This window comes from Ochotona princeps, chromosome 16 (assembly GCF_030435755.1).
Source record: "Ochotona princeps isolate mOchPri1 chromosome 16, mOchPri1.hap1, whole genome shotgun sequence".
Classification (NCBI taxonomy): domain Eukaryota; kingdom Metazoa; phylum Chordata; class Mammalia; order Lagomorpha; family Ochotonidae; genus Ochotona; species Ochotona princeps.
Window position 1 is genome coordinate 56,306,664 of NC_080847.1, and position 23,974 is coordinate 56,330,637.

At 63.1% G+C, this 23,974-nt stretch overlaps 4 protein-coding genes across 8 annotated transcripts; 2 read left to right on the forward strand and 2 right to left on the reverse strand.

Moving 5' to 3' along the window:
- Positions 1 to 6,011: 6,011 nt before the first annotated feature.
- On the reverse strand, positions 6,012 to 8,886 carry OSCAR (osteoclast associated Ig-like receptor). 4 transcript variants are annotated; one of them, XM_058674588.1, is made up of 5 exons: positions 8,789 to 8,863; positions 8,471 to 8,503; positions 7,065 to 7,340; positions 6,695 to 6,979; positions 6,012 to 6,223 (listed from the first exon to the last, which is right to left on the reverse strand). In XM_058674588.1, exons 1-5 carry the CDS (start codon positions 8,823 to 8,825, stop codon positions 6,075 to 6,077), a joined length of 780 nt encoding a protein of 259 aa, XP_058530571.1. In that variant the 5' UTR covers positions 8,826 to 8,863; the 3' UTR covers positions 6,012 to 6,074. The 4 variants fall into 4 exon arrangements, with proteins under 4 accessions (XP_058530571.1, XP_058530570.1, XP_058530573.1 ...); XM_058674587.1 differs by having other exon boundaries at positions 7,065 to 7,364; XM_058674590.1 differs by lacking the exon at positions 8,471 to 8,503 and having other exon boundaries at positions 8,789 to 8,886.
- A 789-nt stretch (positions 8,887 to 9,675) lies between these two features.
- NDUFA3 (NADH:ubiquinone oxidoreductase subunit A3) lies at positions 9,676 to 10,589 on the forward strand. The gene is made up of 4 exons (XM_004596940.3): positions 9,676 to 9,734; positions 9,932 to 10,006; positions 10,174 to 10,251; positions 10,456 to 10,589. Exons 1-4 carry the CDS (start codon positions 9,725 to 9,727, stop codon positions 10,545 to 10,547), a joined length of 255 nt encoding a protein of 84 aa, XP_004596997.1. The 5' UTR covers positions 9,676 to 9,724; the 3' UTR covers positions 10,548 to 10,589.
- Positions 10,590 to 10,616: 27 nt separating this feature from the next.
- On the reverse strand, positions 10,617 to 15,793 carry TFPT (TCF3 fusion partner). Its single transcript, XM_004596932.3, has 6 exons — positions 15,491 to 15,793; positions 15,105 to 15,363; positions 12,754 to 12,824; positions 11,189 to 11,258; positions 10,884 to 11,099; positions 10,617 to 10,772 (listed from the first exon to the last, which is right to left on the reverse strand). Exons 1-6 carry the CDS (start codon positions 15,511 to 15,513, stop codon positions 10,653 to 10,655), a joined length of 759 nt encoding a protein of 252 aa, XP_004596989.1. The 5' UTR covers positions 15,514 to 15,793; the 3' UTR covers positions 10,617 to 10,652.
- Positions 15,794 to 15,860: 67 nt separating this feature from the next.
- Positions 15,861 to 23,581, forward strand: PRPF31 (pre-mRNA processing factor 31). Of its 2 annotated transcripts, none has more exons than XM_058674428.1 (14): positions 15,861 to 15,974; positions 16,619 to 16,803; positions 16,924 to 16,984; positions 18,092 to 18,175; positions 18,446 to 18,543; positions 19,245 to 19,351; positions 19,433 to 19,602; positions 20,178 to 20,335; positions 21,221 to 21,310; positions 21,915 to 22,042; positions 22,131 to 22,203; positions 22,348 to 22,476; positions 22,869 to 22,967; positions 23,328 to 23,581. In XM_058674428.1, exons 2-14 carry the CDS (start codon positions 16,627 to 16,629, stop codon positions 23,451 to 23,453), a joined length of 1,500 nt encoding a protein of 499 aa, XP_058530411.1. In that variant the 5' UTR covers positions 15,861 to 15,974; positions 16,619 to 16,626; the 3' UTR covers positions 23,454 to 23,581. The 2 variants fall into 2 exon arrangements, with proteins under 2 accessions (XP_058530411.1, XP_058530410.1); XM_058674427.1 differs by having other exon boundaries at positions 15,899 to 15,974; positions 16,616 to 16,803.
- Positions 23,582 to 23,974: the final 393 nt, after the last annotated feature.

A 23,974-nucleotide genomic window follows, 5' to 3' on the forward strand; every position in this document is an offset into this window, starting at 1 on the left:
CTGCCTGGCGTGGCACAGCAGAGCGTCCTGGAACCATGAAGGCGTTGCCCCACGCCCTCCCACCCTGACAGGGCCTCCCACTCTGAAAGCCAGGGGCATCGCTACCCTCCCCCCAGCCTGTCCTGTGTGGAAAACTTCAGGAAGCACAACTTTATGGGATTTGAATAAACTTGAAGTAGCAGGTTTGTAAGTGAACCTGACAGTTCAGGTTCCGGCTGCTCCACTTCTGATCCGGCTCCTGCCGCACCGGAGAAAGCAGCAGATGGCCCAAGTGCTTGGGACCCTGCACTCACGCAGGAGACCCAGAAGAAGCTCCTGGCTCCTGGTCAGCTCAGCTCTGGCTGCTGTGGCCACTTGGGGAGTGAACCAGTGGATGGAAGATCCTTCTGTCTCTCCTCTCTGCAAGTCTGCTTTTCCAAGAAAATAAATAATTTTTTAAAAAAGATTTACTCTTGGACCTGGTGCAGTAGCCTAGCAGCTAAAGTTCTTGCCTTGCACTTGCTGGGATCCCATATGGACGCCGGCTCGTATCCCGGCAGCCCAACTTCCCATCCAGCTCCGTGCTTGTGGCCTGGGAAAGCAGTCGAGGACGGCCCAAAGCCTTGGGACCCTGTACCTGCATGGGAGACCTGGAAAAGGCTCCAGGCTCCTGGATTCGGATTGGCTCAGCTCCAGCCGTTGTGGCCACTTGGGGAGTGAATCTGTGGACAGAAGATCTTCCTCTATTTATATCTGACTTTCCAATAAAAATAAACAAATCTTTTTTTAGAAGATTTACTAATTTCTCTGAGAGTTTCAGAGAGGAGAGACAGATGTTCCACTGGGCCATCACTGGTGCTTTCCCAGGCCACCAGCAGGGAGCTGGTGTGGAGTTAGTCCGGAGCGCTGCGCTTTGGTGTAGTTCCCGGAATGTCACACTGAGCCTGTGGCCGCTGCGAGCAGGTTTTTAATCTTTGGGTCAAATAAAGAAATTGGCTTCAGGGGGCGACTGCCCAAGGCCAGTCCATCTCCCACAGTTGCACCGTCGGAGTCTGCCGGGAGGTGGGGAACCCCACGTACTCCAGTGTGACCCCAGAAACCTTGAGGTTGTGGGGAGGCCTGGGCGCGGTGTCGGCCCTCCCGGGAGGGCATTGTCCCCGGGGCAGCTTCCAAGGTCCAGTGTTCACCTGGAGCTGCGATGGCCAAGGAGCGGCTGGGGCTGGAGCCAGGCCTGCAGGCGTGCTGTGGGCGCCCCACAAGGCGAACTAACCTGCCGCTGCTGCTACACCACCCTTGTTTGTCAAGAACTTTCTGAGGTGTGAGTGATTGTTTGTCAAGAACTTTCTGAGGTGTGAGTGCACTTCAAAGATCCCCCCGCCCCACGCGGGGGAGCCGCGGACCCTAAAAGGGACCCCAAGCAGCATCTACTGGCCCTGCTCTGGAGACAATGCCAGCGGCCCAGGTGCCTGCGTGTGTGGTGGGGAGAGCGCACTCCTTCCTGGCCTGCAGGGAGGGCTGGGGCCGGCAGTGCAGCAGGGAGAGCGCCAGCGCTATAGAAGCACTGGCAACATTAAAAAGTGTTAGCAAGGACCTGGCACTGTAGCCTAGTGGCTAAAGTCCTTGCCTTGTGTGCATGTGGGCGCCAATTTGTATCCTGGCTGCTCCACTTCCCATCCAGCTCCCTGCCTGTGGCATGGGAAAGCAGTCGAGGACGGCCCAAAGCCTGGGGACCCTGCACCTGTGTGGGAGACCCGGAAGAGGTTCCTGGCTCCTGGCTCCTGGCTCCTGGCTCCTGGCTTTGGACTGGCTCCGCTGCAGCCGTTGCGGCCACTTGGGAAGTGAACCAGCAGGCAAAAAATCTTTCTGTATCTCTTTCTTTTGGTGTGTTTGCCTTTCCAATAAAAGTAAATCTTTTTAAAAAGTGTTAGCAATACTACGTACCAAATTTAAAAAACAAAATACTAGGAGTACTGGTGGTGTTAAGAGCCAACAGCCTTCAACGTGCTGGAAGTATTAGTGCCGGTGGCCTGAGAGGTGCCGCAGATCAGCTCATTTCCAGCTGATACGGCCACTCGGGGAGCAAACCAACACATCGAAGATCTTTGTTTCTTTTTCTCTCTGTAAATCTGCCTTTCCAATTATACCAGCAGTATTAGAAGTGTTAGCAGTATTAAATAAGAGTGTAAGTTATCTGCAGTATTAGAAGTGCTGGCATCGTTAAGAATACTGGTGGGATCAGGTGGCCACCACGCTAAAAGCACCAGAAGTATTAAAAGTTCTGGCAGAGTCAGGTGTAGCGGCAGTAACTGTACCAGCCATACTTAGATCACTAGAAGCATGAAGTGACAAGGGTATTGAAGGTACTGGCAGTATTTCGCACACTGAGAATTTCTGCCTTCCTCACCAGAGTCCCCTTCTGTTCCCAGGTCAACAATGTGGCCCTGAGTCCTTATTTTGGGGTCTGATCTGGGGGCACCCCGCAGGATATGGAAGCCAACCCTAGACCGCAGGTTGGAGTGGACTTGGCGTGGGCCTGGGACTCTCTGTTTTAGCAACAACAGCGAATGTGGTGGCTACAGCACCTTAGTATTCCTTCTGTGAAGTCATCTGTCACATCTCAAAATTCTCTGGTACTCATCTATATGTAAGAATAACGTTAAAAGTACTGTGGCCAGCGTAGCCACATCACACCACCCACACTAACACAGCAGACACTCTCCGGTCGCAGCCCAGTCCATATTCAGAAAAGTCTCAGTTTAAAATAAAAAAAAGCCTTGCTTAAATTGGTTTGTCAAAATCAGAAGCCAGATAAAACCCCAAAGCTGTGTATAATAGATACGCTGATTCAGTGATGACAAAACCCTCACCCGGTTCTGCTAAAATAAGAAATTAAGTGAGTCATAGGGCTTTCTTTCTATTTATTTATTTAGTTAGTTAGTTAGTTGGAAAGGCAGATTTACAGAGAGAAGGACAGAGAGAGAGGTCATCCATGCACTGATTCATTCCCCAAATGACCACCATGGTTGGAGCTGCTCCAATCCAAAGCCAGGAACTTCTCCAATCCAAAGCCAGGAACTTCTCCAATCCAAAGCCAGGAACTTCTCCAATCCAAAGTCAGGAACTTCTCCAATCCAAAGCCAGGAGCTCTTCCAGGTCTCCCACGGAAGTGCAGGGTCCCAAGGCTTTGGGCCGTCGACTGCTTTCCCAGGCCACAGGCAGGGAGCTGGACGGGAGGTGGAGCTGCGGGGATTAGAACCGGCGCCCACATGGGATGCCACAAAACAGAGGATTAGCCAGTTGAGCCGTCACAGCAGCCCCTCCACCAGGTGTCTTTACACACATTAATATCTAGAGCTTCACTCTTGCAAAACCGCGTGTGATTTATCTCAGCACATGTCATGAATATTCATGGGCCCTCCTGCCCTGGGCGTGAATCCATGTTGTCAGTGCTGTTCCGCATGCTCTGGCTCACAGCAGACGCCCGCAGGGAGCTTCATGGCTCAGACGTCCCACACCGGGGCTGTCTCCGCAGCCCTGCTGTTTGTCCCCATCTATTTGCAAAGCAGAGAGATGCAGATACAGACACAGAGCTCCTGTGCAGATTCCGGCGAGGTGGAACTCAGCCTGGGTCTCCCACAGGGCTGGCGGGGGCCTGTCCTTTGCTGCCCCAGCACCTCCTGCCCCCAGCACCTCCTGCCCCAGCGCCTGCTGCCCCCCGCGCCTCCTGCCCCCAGCGCCTCCTGCCCCCAGCGCCTCCTGCCCCCAGCGCCTCCTGCCCCAGCACCTGCTGCCCCCAGCACCTCCTGCCCCAGCACCTCCTGCTGCCCCCAGCACCTCCTGCCCCCAGCGCCTCCTGCCCCAGCACCTGCTGCCCCCAGCACCTCCTGCCCCCAGCGCCTCCTGCCCCCAGCGCCTCCTGCCCCCAGCACCTCCTGCCCCCAGCACCTCCTGCTGCCCCCAGCTCCTGCTGCCCCCAGCGCCTGCTGCCCCCAGCGCCTGCTGCCCCCAGCACCTCCTGCCCCCAGCGCCTCCTGCCCCAGCACCTCCTGCCCCCAGCACCTCCTGCCCCAGTGCCTCCTGCTGCTCCCAGCACCTCCTGCTGCCCCCAGCACCTCCTGCCCCAGCGCCTCCTGCCCCAGCACCTCCTGCTGCCCCCAGCTCCTGCTGCCCCCAGTGCCTCCTGCCCCCAGCTCCTGCTGCCCCCAGCTCCTGCTGCCCCCAGCGCCTGCTGCTCCCAGCACCTCCTGCCCCTAGCACCTCCTGCCCCCAGCACCCCCTGCCCCCAGCACCTCCTGCCCCCAGCACCTCCTGCCCCAGCGCCTCCTGCCCCAGCACCTCCTGCCCCCAGCACCTCCTGCCCCAGTGCCTCCTGCTGCCCCCAGCACCTCCTGCTGCCCCCAGCACCTCCTGCCCCAGCACCTCCTGCCCCCAGCGCCTCCTGCCCCCAGCACCTCCTGCCCCAGCACCTCCTGCCCCAGCACCTCCTGCCCCAGCACCTCCTGCCCCCAGCTCCTGCTGCCCTGCAGTGCGTGTATCAGCAGGAAGCTGGGACAGAGAACAGGGCCGGGATCAAACCCCAAGACGACTGTCCCAGGCTACCCATTACACCAAACAACCACCCCTTTCTTTTTTCTTGGCATCTTTTTTTTACTAATGATGAAACGGTACTTTTTTTTTTTTTTTTTTGAAGATTGATTTATTTATTTGAAAGGCAGAGCTACAGAGGAAGAGACTGACACATCTTCCATCCGCTGGTTCATTCCCCAAATGGCCACAGTGGCCAGAGCTGAGCCTGTCTGAAGCCAGGAGCTTCTTCCTGGTCTCCCGCAGGGTCCCAAGGTCTTGGACCATCCCCCACTGTTTTTCCAGGCCACAAACTAGTGACGACATGGGATCACAGAGTAGGTGAGGCTCCTGCTATGGAATTAGCAGGCTGTGGAGGAGGAGACCCGGGGTATCCTCTCGTCCTCCCTGCCCCAGCCATATCCAAGCCGGGAGGGGCGCCCTGCCAGGGCAGCGAGACTTCCCAGTCCACACAACTAGAGGGAGCAGCCTGCGCCACCCACTCTGCAGCATGGCCTGCCCCTTGACACACAAGATGGGCAGAAAGATGCTGTGTGGGAGCGCTGCCTTTAACCGCTTCCCCAGAAGAAGCCCCAGAAGCCGCAGCCACTGTGCCCTGGGCACGGTATCGCCCTACCACGCGTTTTAGGGTGCACCTGCTTGGGATCTAGCACTGCTGGCAGAGATGTGTCCACAAGGGGGCAGCAGCACACAGAGCATCGCACTCCGTGCAGGGACTCCGGGTAGGGCACAGGGTCTTCCCGGGTGTGGGACCCAGCACTCCGCATCTGGGCAGGGCGCTCCGAAGGGCGGCAGGGGCCTGGGCCTTTCCAGCCCCAGGGCCTGCCTTACAGACAGCTGGCAGATATGCGGAAGTGTTGGGGGTATGCAAAGTGTACATACTGACTACAGTTTTTGCAGCTTTGGGATTTATGGTCCTGCTGCGTTCTGCTTTGTTGAATTCTTGCATTAAAAGCATGCTGTTGTGAAAAAAATTGAAAAAGAAGGGAGGGAGAGAAGTATGATTATATTAAAATTGTATCGATGCGGGGTGGGTGCTGTGGTACGGCAGAGTAAGCTCCACTTCCCATGCAGCTCTCTGTTGATACGCCTGGGGAGGCAGCAGCAGGTGGCCCAGGTGCTCCTGCAGGGAGCTCCACTATGCCAGGAGCCTCTTAGTGCCCAGTCCCCCTCGTAGGCACCACGGACAGATGCCGTCCAGCCCGGCTCAGCCCCTACACTCCCTCGGCTGCTCTGACCCGGCCGTCCTGCTGAGGGTGGGGGACTGGCAGGAATCGCTCTCAGACATTTGCAAAGATTGCTGGGCATTTAGCATGGGCAGTCACCATTTCTCAACCTTACACAACAGTCCTGGGGTGTGTATATTGTCACAGTCCAGGACACTTGAAGGGGCTACATTCAGAACATTCGAGATGGGGGTGGGGGTGCAGGGCAGCGCCAGACGCAGCCTGGGGCCTCAGAAGTCTTCTCCCACTGCAGGAAGTCAAGGGGAAGGGGCACAGGTGTCTGGTCTAGACCAAGCTTCCTGGGGGCCTCTGGCCCAGCGCACGGTGTGTACTGCGACAGTGCAGAGTGACCAGTGTGCACAGGGCGGCAAGGACGAGCCCGGCGAGCCCCAGGCGGATGAGGTTCCCAAAGGTGTAGTCCGAGAGGGGCAGGTCTGTGGTCAAGCAGAGGAACAGAGGCCATTAGCGCTGGACCCTGCCTGGCAGGCCTCCAACCCCACGGTACAGGTGGGAGTAGGGACCTACTGGACTGGGGGTCAGGGGGAGGCTGATGGAGGAGGGTCTGGGCTGGACCCCTGGGTGTGAGGGAGGAGGGTCTGGGCTGGACCCCTGGGTGTGAGGGAGGAGGGGCTGGGCTGGACCCCTGGGTGTGAAGGAGGAGGGGCCGGGCTGAGGGAGGAGGGTCTGGGCTGGACCCCTGGGTGTGAGGGAGGAGGGGCTGGGCTGGACCCCTGGGTGTGAAGGAGGAGGGGCCGGGCTGGACCCCTGGGTGTGAGGGAGGAAGGGCTGGACCCCTGGGTGTGAGGGAGGAAGGGCTGGGCTGGACCCCTGGGTGTGAGGGAGGAGGGGCTGGGCTGGACCCCCAGATCAGGCCAGTAGGAGGTCCTGGCCCCGGGTGAGCTCACCTTCGTGGGCGCGCACCTCCAGCGGCTCACTGCGCAGCGACAGCACGTAGGGCCTGTGTGGCGTGTGGTAGTAGCAGCTGTAGGTGCCGGGGGCGTGGGCGCCGGCCAGCGGGAAGTCGGCCCAGGGCTCGGCCGAGTCGCGGTACTGCAGCGGGTCCGCCTCGCCGGCGCGGTACAGCGCGAAGCTCATGCCGGGCACGCGGCCCGCGCAGCGCAGGCTCACGGTGGCCCCGGGCGCCACGACGGGCCCGGGCAGCGCCACCAGCGACGGCCGCGGCAGCTGCTCTGTGCACACGCAGGGCGCAGGGACTGAGTGCCGGGCCGCGCCCCTCCGTCCTCACCCCGCCCCGGGCCCGTCCCGGGGTCTCACCGGCCACCAGCAGCTCCAGGATGTCGCTGGGCCGCGACCAGACGCCGGGTCCCCAGTCTGGCAGCTCGTAGCTGCACGTGTAAGCACCACCCTGGGCGGTCGTCACCTCCTCCAGGAAGAATTCGGCCAGCTCCGAGGACACCTGCACGCTCTGTCCGAACCTGAAGAAGGCAAACCTCCAGGCTGGGCGCGGGGCATGGCACCTCAAGGTCACGTTGATCCCCGGGGTCACCACGGCGGCCGGCTGTGCCGTCAGCCACGGCTTGGGGGAGGAGGCTGCGGGAGCGAACGCATCGCGACCTAGTGCGAGCCGCCAGGACGGGAGGGATGGGAGGGGAAGGGAAGTTGGGGAAGGAAGAAGGCCACCTGCCCAGCCTCGGGTCCCTGCTGTGGTGCTGGCTCGAGTCCCGGCCGCTCCACCTCCCATCCAGCTCCGGGATGACGCCCGTGGGAAGCAGCAGAGGGCCCAAGTGCTTGGGTCCCTGCACCCCTTAACCCAAGTTAAGGTGATGGTTAACACTCCACCAAGCCCCGTCAGTCCAACAAAGCAAGTGCTGGGCACAGTAGTGACGTCATCAGGATGCCCGGAGGAGGTGGCCAGGGACCACTCCACAACACGCCCCTCTGGAGGTGCTCCCGGCTGTCAGACTGGGAGGGTGAGCCAGCCGGAAGCCATGCACGTGTCTGTGGAAAGGGGACTGACTGGCCAGGCAAGCTGGCCTCCAGCCACCCGTGCCAGGGCAGGTGCCGAGGCTCAGACCTGAACCGGGAACCCTTAGCGATGGCACGCCACGGGCTACCTCCAGGAGGGAGGAAGATGAAGAGGATGGGAGACTCAGAACAGCAGGGAACTGAGTCACAGAGGATCGGGTTAGCTTTGCCAGCGCAGGGGGCGGGGAGGGTTATAAATACCCGTGCCCGTGTGAATGCATGGAAATGTCTGGTAAGAATCCAGAGGGTTGTTCAAGGCACTCGGGGAGGGGCAGAGGGACGCCCTGATGTCCTTTGTGATGTCTGAGTTTTTCACACTGTGCCTACACATTTCCTGATCATTTCTTTCAGAGGATTTCAGATGAAGAGATGGCTGAGAGATAACTCCTGCTCCCAGGCAGCCCTCACCAGAAGCCAGCACGCTGTGGGTGAGGGAGGAGAGCGGGGCAGAGACCCAGAGCTGGGGGGACCCCACCCTTATCAGTCAAGACATGGTCAGCACTCCAGGCGCTGAGCCCCGGGCGTGTGCCCCTGCACACACAGGGGTCCCCGTGAGCCAAGGGTCCCTGAAGGCCATGTGGTTACTGGGGGATAGGAGCCAGGGCTCTGCAGCCCGAGCTAGGATGTGCACGGAGCAGACAGGAGGAGGAGCAGCTGGGCAGCACGCAGGAGAGGGTGGGCGTCCTGTTACTCACCAGAGGGGGTGGAGGCCGCCTGGCACAGAGACCCTGAGAAGGGAGCACTCCTGGTTCTTCTCAGAGCCCACCGCCCACCTAAGACCTCAAACCCTGCTCTCCTGTGGCAGCCCCTCCCCTGCTCCCCCTCCCCGCCCCACACCCCAAGCCCGCAGGCCGCACTTTCTTTGGAGATGAGCTCTCTGTCGCCGCTGGTCCCAGCCCCACCTCCGCATCTAGGGGTCGGCATGCCCTGTCAGGGGCCCCTCGACCGCCTCCTCTCCCTGAGGCCCCGCGTGAGCTGATGCCCGCCCAGCCAGGGCCCCAGGGGGCACTCACAGAGGGTCAGTAGTCCCAGAGCTCCCACCAGGGCCATGCTGGACAGCTGTCCACTGCAGCTGGGCCCGGGCTTGGATCCCCTTCCAGGAAGTGAGACAACTTAAGCCCATGGGGCCCCTTGGGTGGGGAGGAGAGGAAGAAGTTGGGGTTTCCCGGTGATTGTGTCATAGCCCCATGATGCAGCAGGAAGCATTGAAACAGGCGACAACCCGACTCTGTTTGTGTGTTTTGTTTTTAGATCTCTTATTTATTTGTAAGGGTGACTGAGAGCAAAAGACAGAGATCCACCTGCTCATTCCCCAAACGGTTACAGTGGCCAGGGCTGCGCGGGCTGATGCCAGGAGCTCTTCCAGGTCTTCCATGGGGGTGCAGGGTCCCAAGGCTTTGGGCATTCCCAGGCCACAAGTGGGGAGCTGGATGGGAAGTGGAAAAGCCAGGACCCCTAAGGGATGCCGCCACCGCAGACAGCAGCTATACTGGCTAACACCACGGCACCAGCCCCAACCCTCCTCTCTTTATTCAATTTCTCCATGTGTTTTTGAGGTGTCCGCGTGTTATGTGCCAGGCCCTTGTGGCACTGCTGTGGGGCTCACAGGGGACACAGTGCCTAACCTGACCAAAGGGCGCGTGCATGTACAGAGCCTTAAACAGGCTGCGGCAGGACTGCAAGTCGCTCCTCCGCAGGGATTTCCACGCCGAGAGCAGAGCCCCTGCAGGTAAGTGTGCAAGGTCAGGCTTGCACCTGAACTTTGTTAGGAAGAAGGGGCCTCAGCCTGGGACAAGTGTCTGCAAGGACTCTGAAGGCGGAGCCTCCCGCGCGGGGACTACAACTCCCAGAAGTCACCGCACCTCACGGCGCACGCGTGGACTCAGAGCCCGACGCCTCTCCGCGTGAGAACTACAACTCCCAGGGTGCCCTGCACCACCGCGACCAAGATGGCCGGGAGTAAGTGCAGGTTCTACGGACGCGCGGGGTCGGAAGGGTCCGGGCTTCTCCGGGCAGTGCGGGCGCGGGGACGCGGTGCTCCGCTGCCCGGGGGGTGCCGGGAGCCGTGCCCGGCGGGACGCGGGCGCCGGGGGTGATGCGGGGGGCTAGAGGTCACCGGGGGCAGCCGTCCGTGACCCTCTTCGCTGCCCCTGCAGGACTCGCCACCTTCCTCAGGAACGCCTGGGCCAAGGAGCCGGTGCTGGTCGCGTCCTTCGCCATCGCGGGGCTGGGTGCGTGAGTGTCCCAGCACGTCCCCCCACCCCGTGGCGGCCCCCCAGCTTCCAGGAGTCATGATTCTTCTGGAACGTTCCCCAGACACACACACCCCCACCCCAGCAGCCGTCCTGGAATCCCGCGGGATCCCCTGCCCCGACCTCATCCCTGTGTCTCTCCACAGCCGTCATCCTGCCCCCACTCAGCCCCTTCACCAAGTACTCCTCCATGATCAACCAGGCCACACCCTACAACTACCCAGGTGAGCGGGAGCCCGGCGGTTGGGGTTTGGGCTGTGCGTCTCATGCCCGTGTTCTGGACCTCCGGACCCGTCCACCTGTGTGTCTGGGCCTGCCCCACTGCCCACTGCCCAGTGCCCAGTCCTCCCCGGCCACCATTCCTCCTCTGCCCCTCGCCCTGGGCTCCTCCTGAGGCGCTGGTCTCAGGGACCCCTCCCGTCCCGCAGTGCCCCTCCGTGACAACGGCAACATGCCCGATGTGCCCAGCCACCCGCAGGACCCGCAGGGCCCCAGCCTGGAGTGGCTCAAGAAGCTGTGAACGCCTGTGTGGAGACCCCAATAAACCTGTGGAGGCCTCCGTGCCCACCCGAGTGTGATCTGAGGCTGGGTGGGGGCAGGTCTGTTTATTGGGGGAGGCGAGGGGTCAGTCAAAGGGTGGGCTGGCCAGGGTCGGGTAGGGCAGCAGCTTGTCAGGCCCCCGAGAAACCCAGCTGGAATCTAGGGCCTCGTCGGTCTCGAAGCCGAAGTCTTCCTCCACCTTAATCTGGGGGTGATGAGGAGGGAGCTGTGAGCAGGGAGGGCGCCTGGACCCACGGCCCACCCACGGCCCCCTCGCCACAGGCAGGGCTCCCAGGCTCGACCCTCCCGCTCCCACCTGCATTGGGGGTTCTGGGGTCAACGCTGCCCCTGACCGGCGTATGTCCCGAGGCGCTCGCCGCCTCCTGCGCCCACTGGGCCCCTCTCCGGGCGCTGGGCTGCTGGGTTCTGGGGGCACGGGCGTGCTTCCGGGTGGAGACAGCCCCTCCTTGTCTGGAGGCTCGTTCTCCGTGTTGCCAGGGGTCGGGGCGTCCGTGCCCTGGCTGCCCTCGTCCTGCGCGGGGAAATGGGTAGCTGAAGGGGGTGTCCCAGGCCCCAGGCGCCCTGCGCTCCCCACAGCCGGCCTGGAGCAGCTGCGCGCACCTCTAGCACCATCGTGAACTGGCTTGCCCGGTAGTCGTCGCCGTAGGAGTCCAGCACTTTCATGAGGAACCTGCGTGTGGAGAAGACACAGGTGGGACACGGCCGGGGTGGGGGTGCCGGCCACAGGGACACAGTCCTTGGGGAGCTCAGGGTCCAGCAGGGGAGGCGAGTGGCAGCAGGCTGAGTGAGGGGGCAGGGCCAGGCCTGCGGGAGGGGTGAGCGTGTAGCAGCCTCAGTTGCCCCCCAGTCCTGCTGCTGGTTGGGGTGCAAACAGACAGGCAGGACGCCTGGGACCAAAGACCGGCTCTGGGCTTCCTGAGGGTGGAGCCGTGGTCACTCCGGTGACCGAGAGGTCCGTCTCCGTGCAGGGGGCATGCGGATTCAGGGAGGAGCTGTGGGGAGCTGGGCGGCTGGTGGCCTCCGGGATCAGGGACGCAGGGACCGTGTGGGCGTGCTTCTGCACTGGCCACCAGGGGCAGTGCTGAGCCCAGTGCCCCCGAGGGACTGAGGTTTGCCTGCCGGAGTGCTCAGGGGCCAGGCCACCCCTTCAACTGAAGCGGCACCCACCCCTGTGCCGAGGGACACCCAGGGCTGGGAGCGCAACGGCAAGGGTGCCGAGAAGGAAAGGCTGGAAAGTCCAGGAAATGGGGGCCAGTGCGTGACCAGGATACCACGGCAGTGCTGCCTGGGGGCGTGTCCTGCGGCAGGTGCAGTGGGGCCCCTCAGCACAGGCTTGTTCCCGCTTAACAGCAGAGGGGAACCAAGTGACAGGGCCAGTGCTGAACTGGCATGGTGCAGAGCCTGGTCACACCACGTGGGGCACACAGTGGGGCCCTCTGAGCTGAGCCTGGTCACACAGTGGGGCTATCAGACAAGCCTGGTCACACCACGTGGGGCACACAGTGGGGCCCTCTGAGCTGAGCCTGGTCACACAGTGGGGCTATCAGACAAGCCTGGTCACACCACGTGGGGCACACAGTGGGGCCTCTGAGCTGAGCCTGGTCACACAGTGGGGCCTTCTGAGCTGAGCCTGGTCACACAGTGGGGCCATCAGACGAGCCTGGTCACACCACGTGGGGCACACAGTGGGACCCTCTGAGCTGAGCCTGGTCACTCCACGTGGGGCACACAGTGGGACCCTCTGAGCTGAGCCTGGTCACACCACGTGGGGCACACAGTGGGGCCCTCTGAGCTGAGCCTGGTCACACAGTGGGGCCATCAGACGAGCCTGGTCACACCACGTGGGGCACACAGTGGGGCCCTCTGAACTGAGTCTGGTCACACAGTGGGGCACACAGTGGGACCCTCTGAGCTGAGCCTGGTCACACAATGGGGTGCACAGTGGAGCCATAAGCTGAGCCTGGTCACACAGTGAGGCCATCAGCTGAGCCTGGTCACACAGTGGGGCCTTCTGAGCTGAGCCTGGCACTTGTGACCAGCCTTCACAGCACAGCAGGGGCTGGATCTGGGGCCCAGGTCGCCCCTTTTCCACTCTGCTGCCCTTCGCTCTCCTCCAGTGCCCAGTCCCGTGGGAGTGCCCACTGAGCCTCCCGCCCCAGGGTTACCTGCGCTCCTGCTGAAGCCGCCGGGTGATCCTCTGCACTTGGTGGAGCCTGTTCAAGAGCCGCTCGTTCACCTGTGGGCGGGAAGAGGCCGGTGCTGTGGGGTCCCTGCCCACCAGGGACTCAGGACTTCCTGGGGAGAGTACCCACACTGGGCCATGGCCCTCACGCATATACATACACTGTGTACCCACGCTGGGCCATGACCCTCACACATATACATACACTGTGTACCCACGCTGGGCCATGGCCCTCACACATATACATACACTGTGTACCCACGCTGGGCCATGACCCTCACACATATACATACACTGTGTACCCACGCTGGGCCATGACCCTCACACATATACATACACTGTGTACCCACGCTGGGCCATGGCCCTCACACATATACATACACTGTGTACCCACGCTGGGCCATGGCCCTCACACATATACATACACTGTGTACCCACGCTGGGCCATGGCCCTCACACATATACATACACTGTGTACCCACGCTGGGCCATGGCCCTCACACATATACATACACTGTGTACCCACGCTGGGCCATGGCCCTCACACATATACATACACTGTGTACCCACGCTGGGCCATGGCCCTCACACATATACATACACTGTGTACCCACGCTGGGCCATGGCCCTCACACATATACATACACTGTGTACCCACGCTGGGCCATGGCCCTCACACATATACATACACTGTGTACCCACGCTGGGCCATGGCCCTCACACATATACATACACTGTGTACCCACGCTGGGCCATGGCCCTCACACATATACATACACTGTGTACCCACGCTGGGCCATGGCCCTCACACATATACATACACTGTGTACCCACGCTGGGCCATGGCCCTCACACATATACATACACTGTGTACCCACGCTGGGCCATGACCCTCACACATATACATACACTGTGTACCCACACTGGGCCATGGCCCTCACACATATACATACACTGTGTACCCACGCTGGGCCATGGCCCTCACACATATACATACACTGTGTACCCACGCTGGGCCATGGCCCTCACACATATACACTGTGTACCCACGCTGGGCCATGGCCCTCACACATATACATACACTGTGTACCCACGCTGGGCCATGGCCCTCACACATATACATACACTGTGTACCCACGCTGGGCCATGGCCCTCACACATATACATACACTGTGTACCCACGCTGGGCCATGGCCCTCACACATATACATACACTGTGTACCCACGCTGGGCCATGGCCCTCACACATATACATACACTGTGTACCCACGCTGGGCCATGGCCCTCACACATATACATACACTGTGTACCCACACTGGGCCATGGCCCTCACACACATACACTGTGTACCCACACTGGGCCATGACCCTCACACATATACATACACTGTGTACCCACACTGGGCCATGGCCCTCACACATATACATACACTGTGTACCCACGCTGGGCCATGGCCCTCACACATATACATACACTGTGTACCCACGCTGGGCCATGGCCCTCACACATATACATACACTGTGTACCCACACTGGGCCATGGCCCTCACACATATACATACACAGTGTACCCACACTGGGCCATGGCCCTCACACATATACATACACTGTGTACCCACGCTAGGCCATGGCCCTCACACATATACATACACTGTGTACCCACACTGGGCCATGGCCCTCACACATATACATACACTGTGTACCCACACTGGGCCATGACCCTCACACATATACATACACTGTGTACCCACGCTGGGCCATGGCCCTCACACACACATACACAGTGTACCCACACTGGGCCATGACCCTCACCCATATACACACACAGCGTACCCACGCTGGGCCATGACCCTCACACACACTGTGTCCCCACCCACGCTGGACCTGCTGGGCCAGTCCCCGGTCTCCCAGCCACAGCAGCAGCTGCAGAGATGGTGCTGGCAGTCCCACGCCCACCCTGTGCCCACCGACAACACACAGGCCAACTTGCCAAGGCCTGAGCGAGCCGGGATATGAACGGTGAAGGCCATATGTGAGCACCCTAGACAGGGAATGTGACCGAGCACCCCGGTCTTCCCAGTTTGAAACGCCTCAGTGGCGCCTCCTAACCCGCAAGAAGGGGAAAAAACAAAAAACCAACAGGTACTCCTGCCTCCTGCTCCAAACTCACCCTCGCCACGCAAGGGCCTGCAGAACCGCCCATCCCGCCCCGGGCACAGAAGCCAGGGGAGCTTGTAGCCGTCCTGGTGGCCCCCAGCGGAGAAGGGGTTGCCCCGAGGGTCCCCACGCTGCGCCAGCAAGGGCGCTCAAGCTAACACGCGCAGGAGGGACGCACCTGCTCGATCTCCCGGCAGCGCCGCCCCAGCGCCTGGTACTTCCTGCGGTTCAGCTCCCGCTGGCGCCGCCGCCGGCCCCGGGCCGCCTCTTCCTCTTCATCTCGCTCTCGGAGCCCCGAGCCGCCCAGGCCGCCGGACACGAACTCCACCTCCGTCTCCAGCTCGCTCTCCAGGATGTGGCCCCCGAAGAGCGGGGGCAGCGCCAGCTCCGAGCCTGGCGGCGCCGAGAACTCCTCGAAGCCCACGGCTGCCATGGTCCTGGAGGGTCGGGGACGGAGCGTGGGGGGTGCTCAGGGAGGACCCCAGCGCGCCCCCGTCCCTCGGGGCGCAGCCGCCCCGTACCCACGCGCACCCCGCGGGGCCTCCGGGGGGCTGCACGCCTCACCCCTCTCGCTGCTCCAGCTCCATGTCTGCCCGGCTCCGAGCGCCCCAGCCTCCTGGGGGGCTGTCGCGTGCTCCTGGAGGCCCTGGTGCCTACGGCCCCCTGCGCCCCATGCCCACCCACCGCCACCCCGAGGCGCGCCCCTCAAGGCCCGGCTCTGGCGTCCCAGACCCCTGTCGCCGCCCGCTCCTTCCGCCGCTGCCGTCCACCCTCGGCGATGCCCCGCCTGGGCAGCCTCGCGGCCTCGTCCACGCCCGGCCCGCGGGAGCCCACCGATGCCCCGGCCACCACCGTCTCGTCTGCGGACACACCGGGGCTGCGCCCGAGCGCACGTCCCAATAAAGTTGTTGTTGCTAACGCGGTCGGCGGCGGCCAATCAGAGCGCAGCTCGGCTGCCGCGGTCGGCGCGGATGTGGGACGTCATCCGGGAGCGCCAGCCACTCCGGGGGAAGCTGCGCCGGCTAGGAACGGTCGAGCGGGGAGGCAGGTGAGGGTGATGGCGGGACGAGGAGGGCGGGAGGCCGCGTGCGAGGACACAGGCGGCCCTTCGGGGACCCCCTCCCCGGCGAGGGGGTGTCACCCTGTCCCCGCCGCGCCTGCAGCTCTGATGGACGGGGGTCCCCCAGAGTCCAGGGCGCGGGTCAGCAAGGCTGCCTGCTGAGGTCTGGGTGGGCAGCAGTGGGTCTCCCAGGTGCAATGTGAGGGGTGCGGGCCACCTTAACCAGGGAGCCCCCCAGAACCCCGGGGCGCGGGTCAGCAAGGCTGCCTGCTGAGGTCTGGGTGGGCAGCAGTGGGTCTCCCAGGTGCAGTGTGAGGGGTGCGGGCCACCTTAACCAGGGAGCCCCCCAGTACCCCGGGGCGCGGGTCAGCAAGGCTGCCTGCTGTGCAGGTGCGGTGGGGGGTGCAGGCCTGGGGCTGGCCACGATGGGGCAGAGCCGTCCTGGGCAGCTGGGTATAGTATCGGTGTTCACCAGGAAGGGGGTGGCTCAGCGAATCAGAACTGCAGCTAGGATCCCCCCCACACCACTCCCGCGGCCAGGAGAGTGAGGGCTTCCTTGAGTGGGGGGCCAGGGTGAGGTAGGACGGACTAGATCCTCGCTTGCCAGGTGTGAGGGCGCCCTCCCGCAGCAGGCCCCAGAATGTCTCTGGCCGACGAGCTCCTGGCTGACCTGGAAGAGGCGGCTGAAGAGGAAGAGGGAGGAAGTTATGGGGAGGAAGAGGAGGAGCTGACCATCGAGGATGTGCAGGAGGACACGCAGCTGGACCTCTCGGGAGATTCAGTCAAGAGCATCGCCAAGCTATGGGACAGCAAGATGGTGAGAGAGGACTGCCCTGGGGGGGCCACCGTGAGCGGGAGCTCCCAGGAGGGGGATGGGGCGGCGGCTGCTGGCTGTGTGGGAGAGCTCCGGGCTGAGGCCGCTCTGCTTGCCCGACAGTTCGCCGAGATCATGATGAAGATCGAGGAGTACATCAGCAAGCAAGCCCAGGCGGCCGAAGGTGCGGTCCCTCCTGCCCACTGGGCCCTGGAGCTCGTGTTGCTGTCTGCTTTTAAAGATGTGTGTATTCATTTGAAAGGCAGAGCCGCAGAGCGAGAGAAACAGATCTTCCATCTGCTGGTTTACTCCGCAGTGGGCACGATGGCCCCTGGGGCTGGAGCAGACAAAGCCGGGAGCCAGGAGCTTCCTCCACGTCCCCCATACTGGGACCCTCCTCTGTTGCCTTGCCAGGCGCAGCAGCCGGGACGGGAACCCACACTCAGGCAGGGTGCTGGTCTTGCAGGTGCTGGCTTACCACACTGTGCCACAAGGCTGGCTCCTCTGTTGTGTTTGTCCAGAAAGGAAACCTCACTGCTTGTAGGACTTGGTAGCGATATTAGCCATAAAAAGAAATATACAGTTACTCAATTCCTACCTAAAAACTTCTGCCCACTGCAAAGCTAAGGGTCCACTGGGTCTGCTGGGGAAGACACAGGTCCACCCTCTTCCTTTTGTCATGGCAGTGTCGGGGGCTCTTGGGCTGCAGCCACTGGCGACAGGGAACTGGGGAGTGTGGTCAGCAGGGGCTGGGGAGGCCGGCTACTTCGTCTAGTGTTCCTTGCCCGGTCCACGCTGTCAGCTGTGTCGGGGTTTAGTGTGGGCGGCCGGCCGGGCCCAGGCAGTTACTGGAGGTGGTTACTGCAAGCGGACTGGCAGGCTCTGCCTCTGGGACCCCTGGGCTGGATCCTGGAGCCAAGCAGAGAGGGGGAGGGGGACAGCTGAGCCCTGGGCCTGGGAGCTATGCTGAGGCGCTTCTGCATTCAGAGTCGAAACCAGGTTGAGTCAGACAGGGTCACACCCAGTTTCCACGGTTGGAGGACAGAGGGGCACACAGCATCTCAAAGTCAGGTGACCAACAGGTGCCAGGAGCCACCTGCTCCTCTCAGAACATGAGCCAGATGTGGTTCACAGGCACTGAGCTTTGGGGCCCCAAACACCCCTCGCCACCAACTCCCAGGCCTCGGCTGTGGCCTCCCAGCCTCTCCCCTGCCCCCTCCTATTTCCCCAGTGGTGGGGCCAGGGAGAGGACACACCAACTAAGCTCCCCACCCTGCTGTGTCCCCCACAGTACTGGGACCCGTGGAGGCAGCCCCCGAATACCGCGTCATCGTTGATGCCAACAACCTCACGGTGGAGATTGAGAACGAGCTGAGTGAGTGCCCACACCCCGTCCCCCCCACTAGCTGCCCCGACACACACACACACACACACACACACACACGAGGGAGGGACGGCGCCCTTCCTGTCACAGCCTCCACAGGCCGAGAGTTGGCACGCACTTCGCAGCTGGGAAATTCCCTGTGCCGTGCCGGCTGCTGAGGGCTGAGTTATGGCTGAGGGGGGATTGGTTGCCACGGGAGGAAGGGGAGGTGGGTCCCCGAGAGTGAGTCCTCGTCAGCTGCCACCCCGCCCTTCCCTGTAGACATCATTCACAAGTTCATCCGGGACAAGTACTCCAAGAGGTTCCCCGAGCTGGAGTCCCTGGTGCCCAACGCACTGGACTACATCCGTACCGTGAGGGTGGGTGCAGCCGGCGGGGCCGGGCCGGGGGGAGCTGCTTGGGTGCTGTCGGTGGGGCTGGGGGAGGGGAGCTGTGGGTGCAGCGCAGCGGTGCTAGGGCGGGGTGGGGGGGCTGGCTTGCTCTGACCCTATGGCTGCGGCTGTGGCTTACCGGGTTATGTACCGCCTCTCAGACATCTCAGAAGCAGTAGGGTTCCTGGACTGCCGGTGAGGGGAAGCCAGATCTTCCTTTCCAATAAGTCAGCAGACATCAAAGGAAAGGGTTGTGAGGTCTGGATACGTGCGGGCTGCTCCCACCCAGCCAGCCCTCTGCACCTGCACCCGCAAGGGAGTGGCTGGCACCATGGTGGCTCCCTCCGGAGGCAGGTGGCAGTAGTGCAGAGACTTGGGGCAGCCCCAGCCCACTGTGGAGACCTGAGTGCAGGAGAAAGTGGGATGAGGCTGGGTTACACGCACCTTTGAGGTTCAGATCTCAAGGGAGAGCCGCGGACAGACTGGTGACAGACCCCGCATGTGCCCACAAGACAGTGTAGGAGGTGTGTTTCCCCAGATGTGCCATGTGGGCCAGCGGGCACGCCAGGGGCAGAAGGTCGGGTTTTGCTGGGTCAGCAGTGTTGTCCTGGGCTGCCCAGGAAGAGCCGTGTGAAGCTGCCGGGCCCTGCTGGGTGCCCACGTGTCTGTCACTTCCCTCTTGCCCCCAGGAGCTGGGCAACAGCCTGGACAAGTGCAAGAACAATGAGAACCTGCAGCAGATCCTGACCAACGCCACCATCATGGTCGTCAGCGTCACCGCCTCCACCACCCAGGGGTGTGTAGACTGCGGGGGGGGCGGCTGCAGGGCGCACGGCAGCCCCACAGCATAGCCAGGAGGGCTGGGGTCCCCCCGCAGGCAGCAGCTGTCGGAGGAGGAGCTGGAGCGGCTGGAGGAGGCGTGCGACATGGCACTAGAACTGAACGCCTCCAAGCACCGCATCTACGAGTACGTGGAGTCCCGCATGTCCTTCATCGCGCCCAACCTGTCCATCATCATCGGGGCGTCCACGGCCGCCAAGATCATGGGTGCGGTCTCAGGGCGTGGGGGTGTGGACCCCGAGCCTGTCTCTGGGTGTGGAGACGGGAGTCCGGAGGGAGGCCCTGGGTCCACTGCAAGCGAGGAGGAGGGAGGAGGCAAGGATGGCCACGGGGCTGTGGGCGAGCAGAGCTATGAGGAGGAGCAGGGAGACAGGGCTCCACGGGGCTGTGGGAGAGCAGAGCTACGAGGAGGAGCAGGGAGACAGGGCTCCACGGGGCTGTGGGAGAGCAGAGCTACGAGGAGGAGCAGGGAGACAGGGCTCCACGGGGCTGTGGGAGAGCAGAGCTACGAGGAGGAGCAGGGAGACAGGGCTCCACGGGGCTGTGGGCAGGCTGAACTGCAGTATGCCGTGGCCCTGAGCAGGACCCTCCCTATGGGTTCTCCGACAAGGTGGGGACACCGATTCTGGCCAAGTCCTAGGGTTAACTGGGGGCTCCTACCCTGGCCCCACTCTGGCTGCAGCGAAAGCCACTTTCCCCCCTGGGGCTCCAGGGCCCACGTGTGAAGGTGCACAGGCCGGAGGCGCCTTCCTCTCCATGACCCCCTTCTCCTCCCCCCACAGGCGTAGCTGGCGGCCTGACCAACCTCTCCAAGATGCCCGCCTGCAACATCATGCTGCTGGGCGCCCAGCGCAAGACGCTGTCCGGTTTCTCGTCCACCTCTGTGCTGCCCCACACCGGCTACATCTACCACAGTGACATCGTGCAGTCCCTGCCTCCGGTGAGCCCCCCGCACGGCCGCCGGCCGGAGCCTGAAGGAAGGTGGCCCGCAGTGTCCCCTGCCAACCAGTACAACCTCCTCTCACCAGGCCCATCTCGGCCTCCAGCCGGACACTCGCCCCAGCCCCGGCTGTGAGGTCACTCCCGCACGGCCAGCCCTCGAGATCCCAGGTCTGCATGTTGAGCACCTGCAGGCCCCCAGCGGGCAGTGGGAGGCAGAGCCACATGCCTCCTGGCATCCCAGTTTCCTCTCAGTTGCCAAGGGCCCAGTCTCTGTCGTGGGTCACACACATGTCCTCATGGCACTTCCCAACCCCAGGCGCCGGGGCCCAGTGATGCAGACAGTGCGCTCCTTGGGGGCCCTGCACACCACGCAGGAGCACGCAGGCCGGCAGGGTCCACTCCACAGTGCGTTGTGGCAGATGCCATCTCCCCCATGCTTGCGGCCCTGGTCCTTGCTGCCATCTGAGTGGAAGCTGGCGCTCGGAGCACCGCCACGTCCCCCAGGCCCTCAGCTCCCTGTGGTCGGAGGACAAATGGGACAGATGGACTGGCCTTGTCGCGCTGGCTCCAGCCCTCCTGTGGACAGCCTTCCTGGCCCTGAGCCTCACCCTGCCTTCACTGTCCCCTGGTCCCCTACCGCCAGGGAGCCCACAGGTTGCCCCAAATCAGCAGGCACTGCCCGCCTCCCGCCAGCTGGCCCACCACTGCCAGAAGTCAGGCCTGCACTGAGGCAGTCGGAGCTGCCTCCTTTCTGTGAGATGCAGGGGCTGTGGGAACACCGTCCACAGGGCTGTTGGGTGCAGCCCCCTTGGTGGGCAGAGGCTGTGTGGCCGTGGCCAAACCTCCGCCCCTCACAGACTGCCCACCCCTTCCCTGGCTCCAGGATCTGCGGCGGAAAGCGGCCCGGCTGGTGGCCGCCAAGTGCACGCTGGCCGCCCGCGTGGACAGTTTCCATGAGAGCACGGAGGGCAAGGTGAGGGCCGGGGGTGGCGGGCAGCCCGTTGCTGCGTGAAGCTGGGACGAGACCAGGTGCCCCTTTCCTGGTGTGTCAGTCTCTGGGGCGACGGGTCCTCCTCCCCCTCCTAAGGCGTGTCCTCTTCCTGTCCCACAGGTCAGAGATGCGAACGGGCCACACACGCTGTCACCCTGGCTGCCTGGTCGCTCAGCTTGTGGCCGCTGCCATACCCAGAGCCTGTCAGGCAGGGGCACTTGCATGTCCAGCCCCGGGTCAGGGACCCCGAGACCCCATGACGCCCTCCGCACCCTTACCCTGTCAGCCTTGTGAGGGTGTGGTTTTGCCTGCCATACCACCACCAGCTGGAGGTGCCGTCCTGGGCACTGCTTTGTTCCCTGCCTGGCCTGGCAGTGTTCTGGCATCCAGTTGCCACCCCCCCATTCATGCATTCATGTGTTCAGACACAACGCTGGCATGGGCACACACAGCCCCACCTCCCTGGAGGGTCTGGGGCCTGAGCCAGTGGGAGCTGGGGACAGCGTGGTGGGCAGGTCCTCCATGGCCCCGGGTGATGGGTGGGTAGGCAGAGGTGCAGCTGCCCCACCACCCCCGTTCCCACCAGGTGGGCTACGAGCTGAAGGATGAGATAGAACGCAAGTTCGACAAGTGGCAGGAGCCGCCCCCCGTGAAGCAGGTGAAGCCGCTGCCCGCGCCCCTTGATGGGCAGCGCAAGAAGCGAGGCGGCCGCAGGTGAGGGCCCCAGGCATGGCACGCGGGGGGGCTTGGAGCAGGAGAGGGGAGCTCTCTGCCCACGCTGCACCCCTGCCCACCCACCCAGGTACCGCAAGATGAAGGAGCGCCTAGGGCTCACGGAAATCCGGAAGCAGGCCAACCGCATGAGCTTCGGCGAGGTCAGCCGCTCTTCACCCCAAATCCCGCCCCTCTGCCTCCTGCTGTCCCCCGGGCCACCTGGGATCCTCGCTCAGGGCTGCCAGGGCCCAGCATCACCTGGGGCTGAAGCCCAGCCCCTTGACTGTGGCCTCCCTGCCTCCCAGATTGAGGAGGACGCCTACCAGGAGGATCTGGGCTTCAGCCTGGGCCACCTGGGCAAGTCCGGCAGCGGGCGTGTGCGGCAGACGCAGGTGAACGAAGCTACCAAGGCCAGGATCTCCAAAACCCTGCAGGTATGGGCTGGGCTGCCCGCTGCTGGCCAGGGCCCAGGGGCACCCAGTCACTGGCTCCCCTCCCACAGCAGACCCTGCAGGTATGGGCTGGGCTGCCCGCTGCTGGCCAGGGCCCAGGGGCACCCAGTCACTGGCTCCCCTCCCACAGCAGACCCTGCAGGTATGGGCCGGGCTGCCCCTTGCAGGCCAGGGCCCAGGGGCACCCAGTCACTGGCTCCCCTCCCACAGCAGACCCTGCAGGTATGGGCCGGGCTGCCCCTTGCAGGCCAGGGCCCAGGGGCACCCAGTCACTGGCTCCCCTCCCACAGCAGACCCTGCAGGTATGGGCTGGGCTGCCTGCTGCTGGCCAGGGCCCAGGGGCACCCAGTCACCGGCTCCCCTCCCTCCCACAGCGGACCCTGCAGAAGCAGAGCGTGGTGTACGGCGGCAAGTCCACCATCCGGGACCGTGCCTCGGGGACTGCCTCCAGCGTGGCCTTTACCCCCCTGCAGGTGCTGCCCTGGCCCTTGGTGGGCCCTGGGAGACAAGGGCCAGACGGGGTCCTTCAGCCAGGACCACAGACTGGCTTGCAGTGGGGAGGGGCGGGGGCTGGAGCTGCTCCCTGTGTTACCTGGAGCAGGTGACTGCTCTCTCCAGGCCATGGTGGCTGTGGTCCCATCGGGGCCGCCCTTGAGAAGCCTGGTCTGTTGGGCTGGGGTTGCACAGCTGGCCGTGTGTCCTCAGCAGGGCGGATCCCCGGACTCCCGCGGCCAGGCCCAGCAGGACCAGAGCTCCCCTGGCAGGAGGGGCTCTGGGGAGCCCGGGGAAGGCTGCCCACCCACCATCGTCTCCTCTCCCTGCCCCTCTGCCAGGGCCTGGAGATCGTGAACCCGCAGGCGGCCGAGAAGAAGGTGGCCGAGGCCAACCAGAAGTACTTCTCCAGCATGGCCGAGTTCCTCAAGGTCAAGGGCGAGAAGAGTGGCATCCTGTCCACCTGAGGGGTCTGTGCAGCCAGGTGGCTGCCCGCGGAGGGGACAGAGGCCTGGTCCTCCTGGAGCGACTGGGATAGGGCCAGGACCAAGAGGTTGGGATGGCCGTGGGGCGAGGACTGTCCAGGCCTGGATCGCCACCCCGCACTGCCCGGGAACCTGTACTGTACAGCGTTTTTTCCTCTAGCTGCAGGTGGTGTTGGGGGACAGGTACAATTAAAGCATATTACAAGGATGTGGCCCCCAGAGCATGCTGTCTCAGACCCTGGAGCCCTGAAGGCGGCCGTGCAGGGGGCTCTGGGTGGGAACTGGGGCCCCAACAGGGGATGTCTGGGCTCAGCCCAGCTCTGCTGCCACCTGCTCCCCAGAACCCAGGAGCACGTGGACTGGGACACGTCGAGCAGGTGCCCATGCAGGAGCCCAGGTGCCTGGGGAGGAGGAAGCAAGAGCATGTGGCACTGGTGTGCCCAGGGCCCGGTGACCCCATGTGGAGAGGGGCAGTGCTGAGCCCAGGCCAGGGCCTCCCCTCC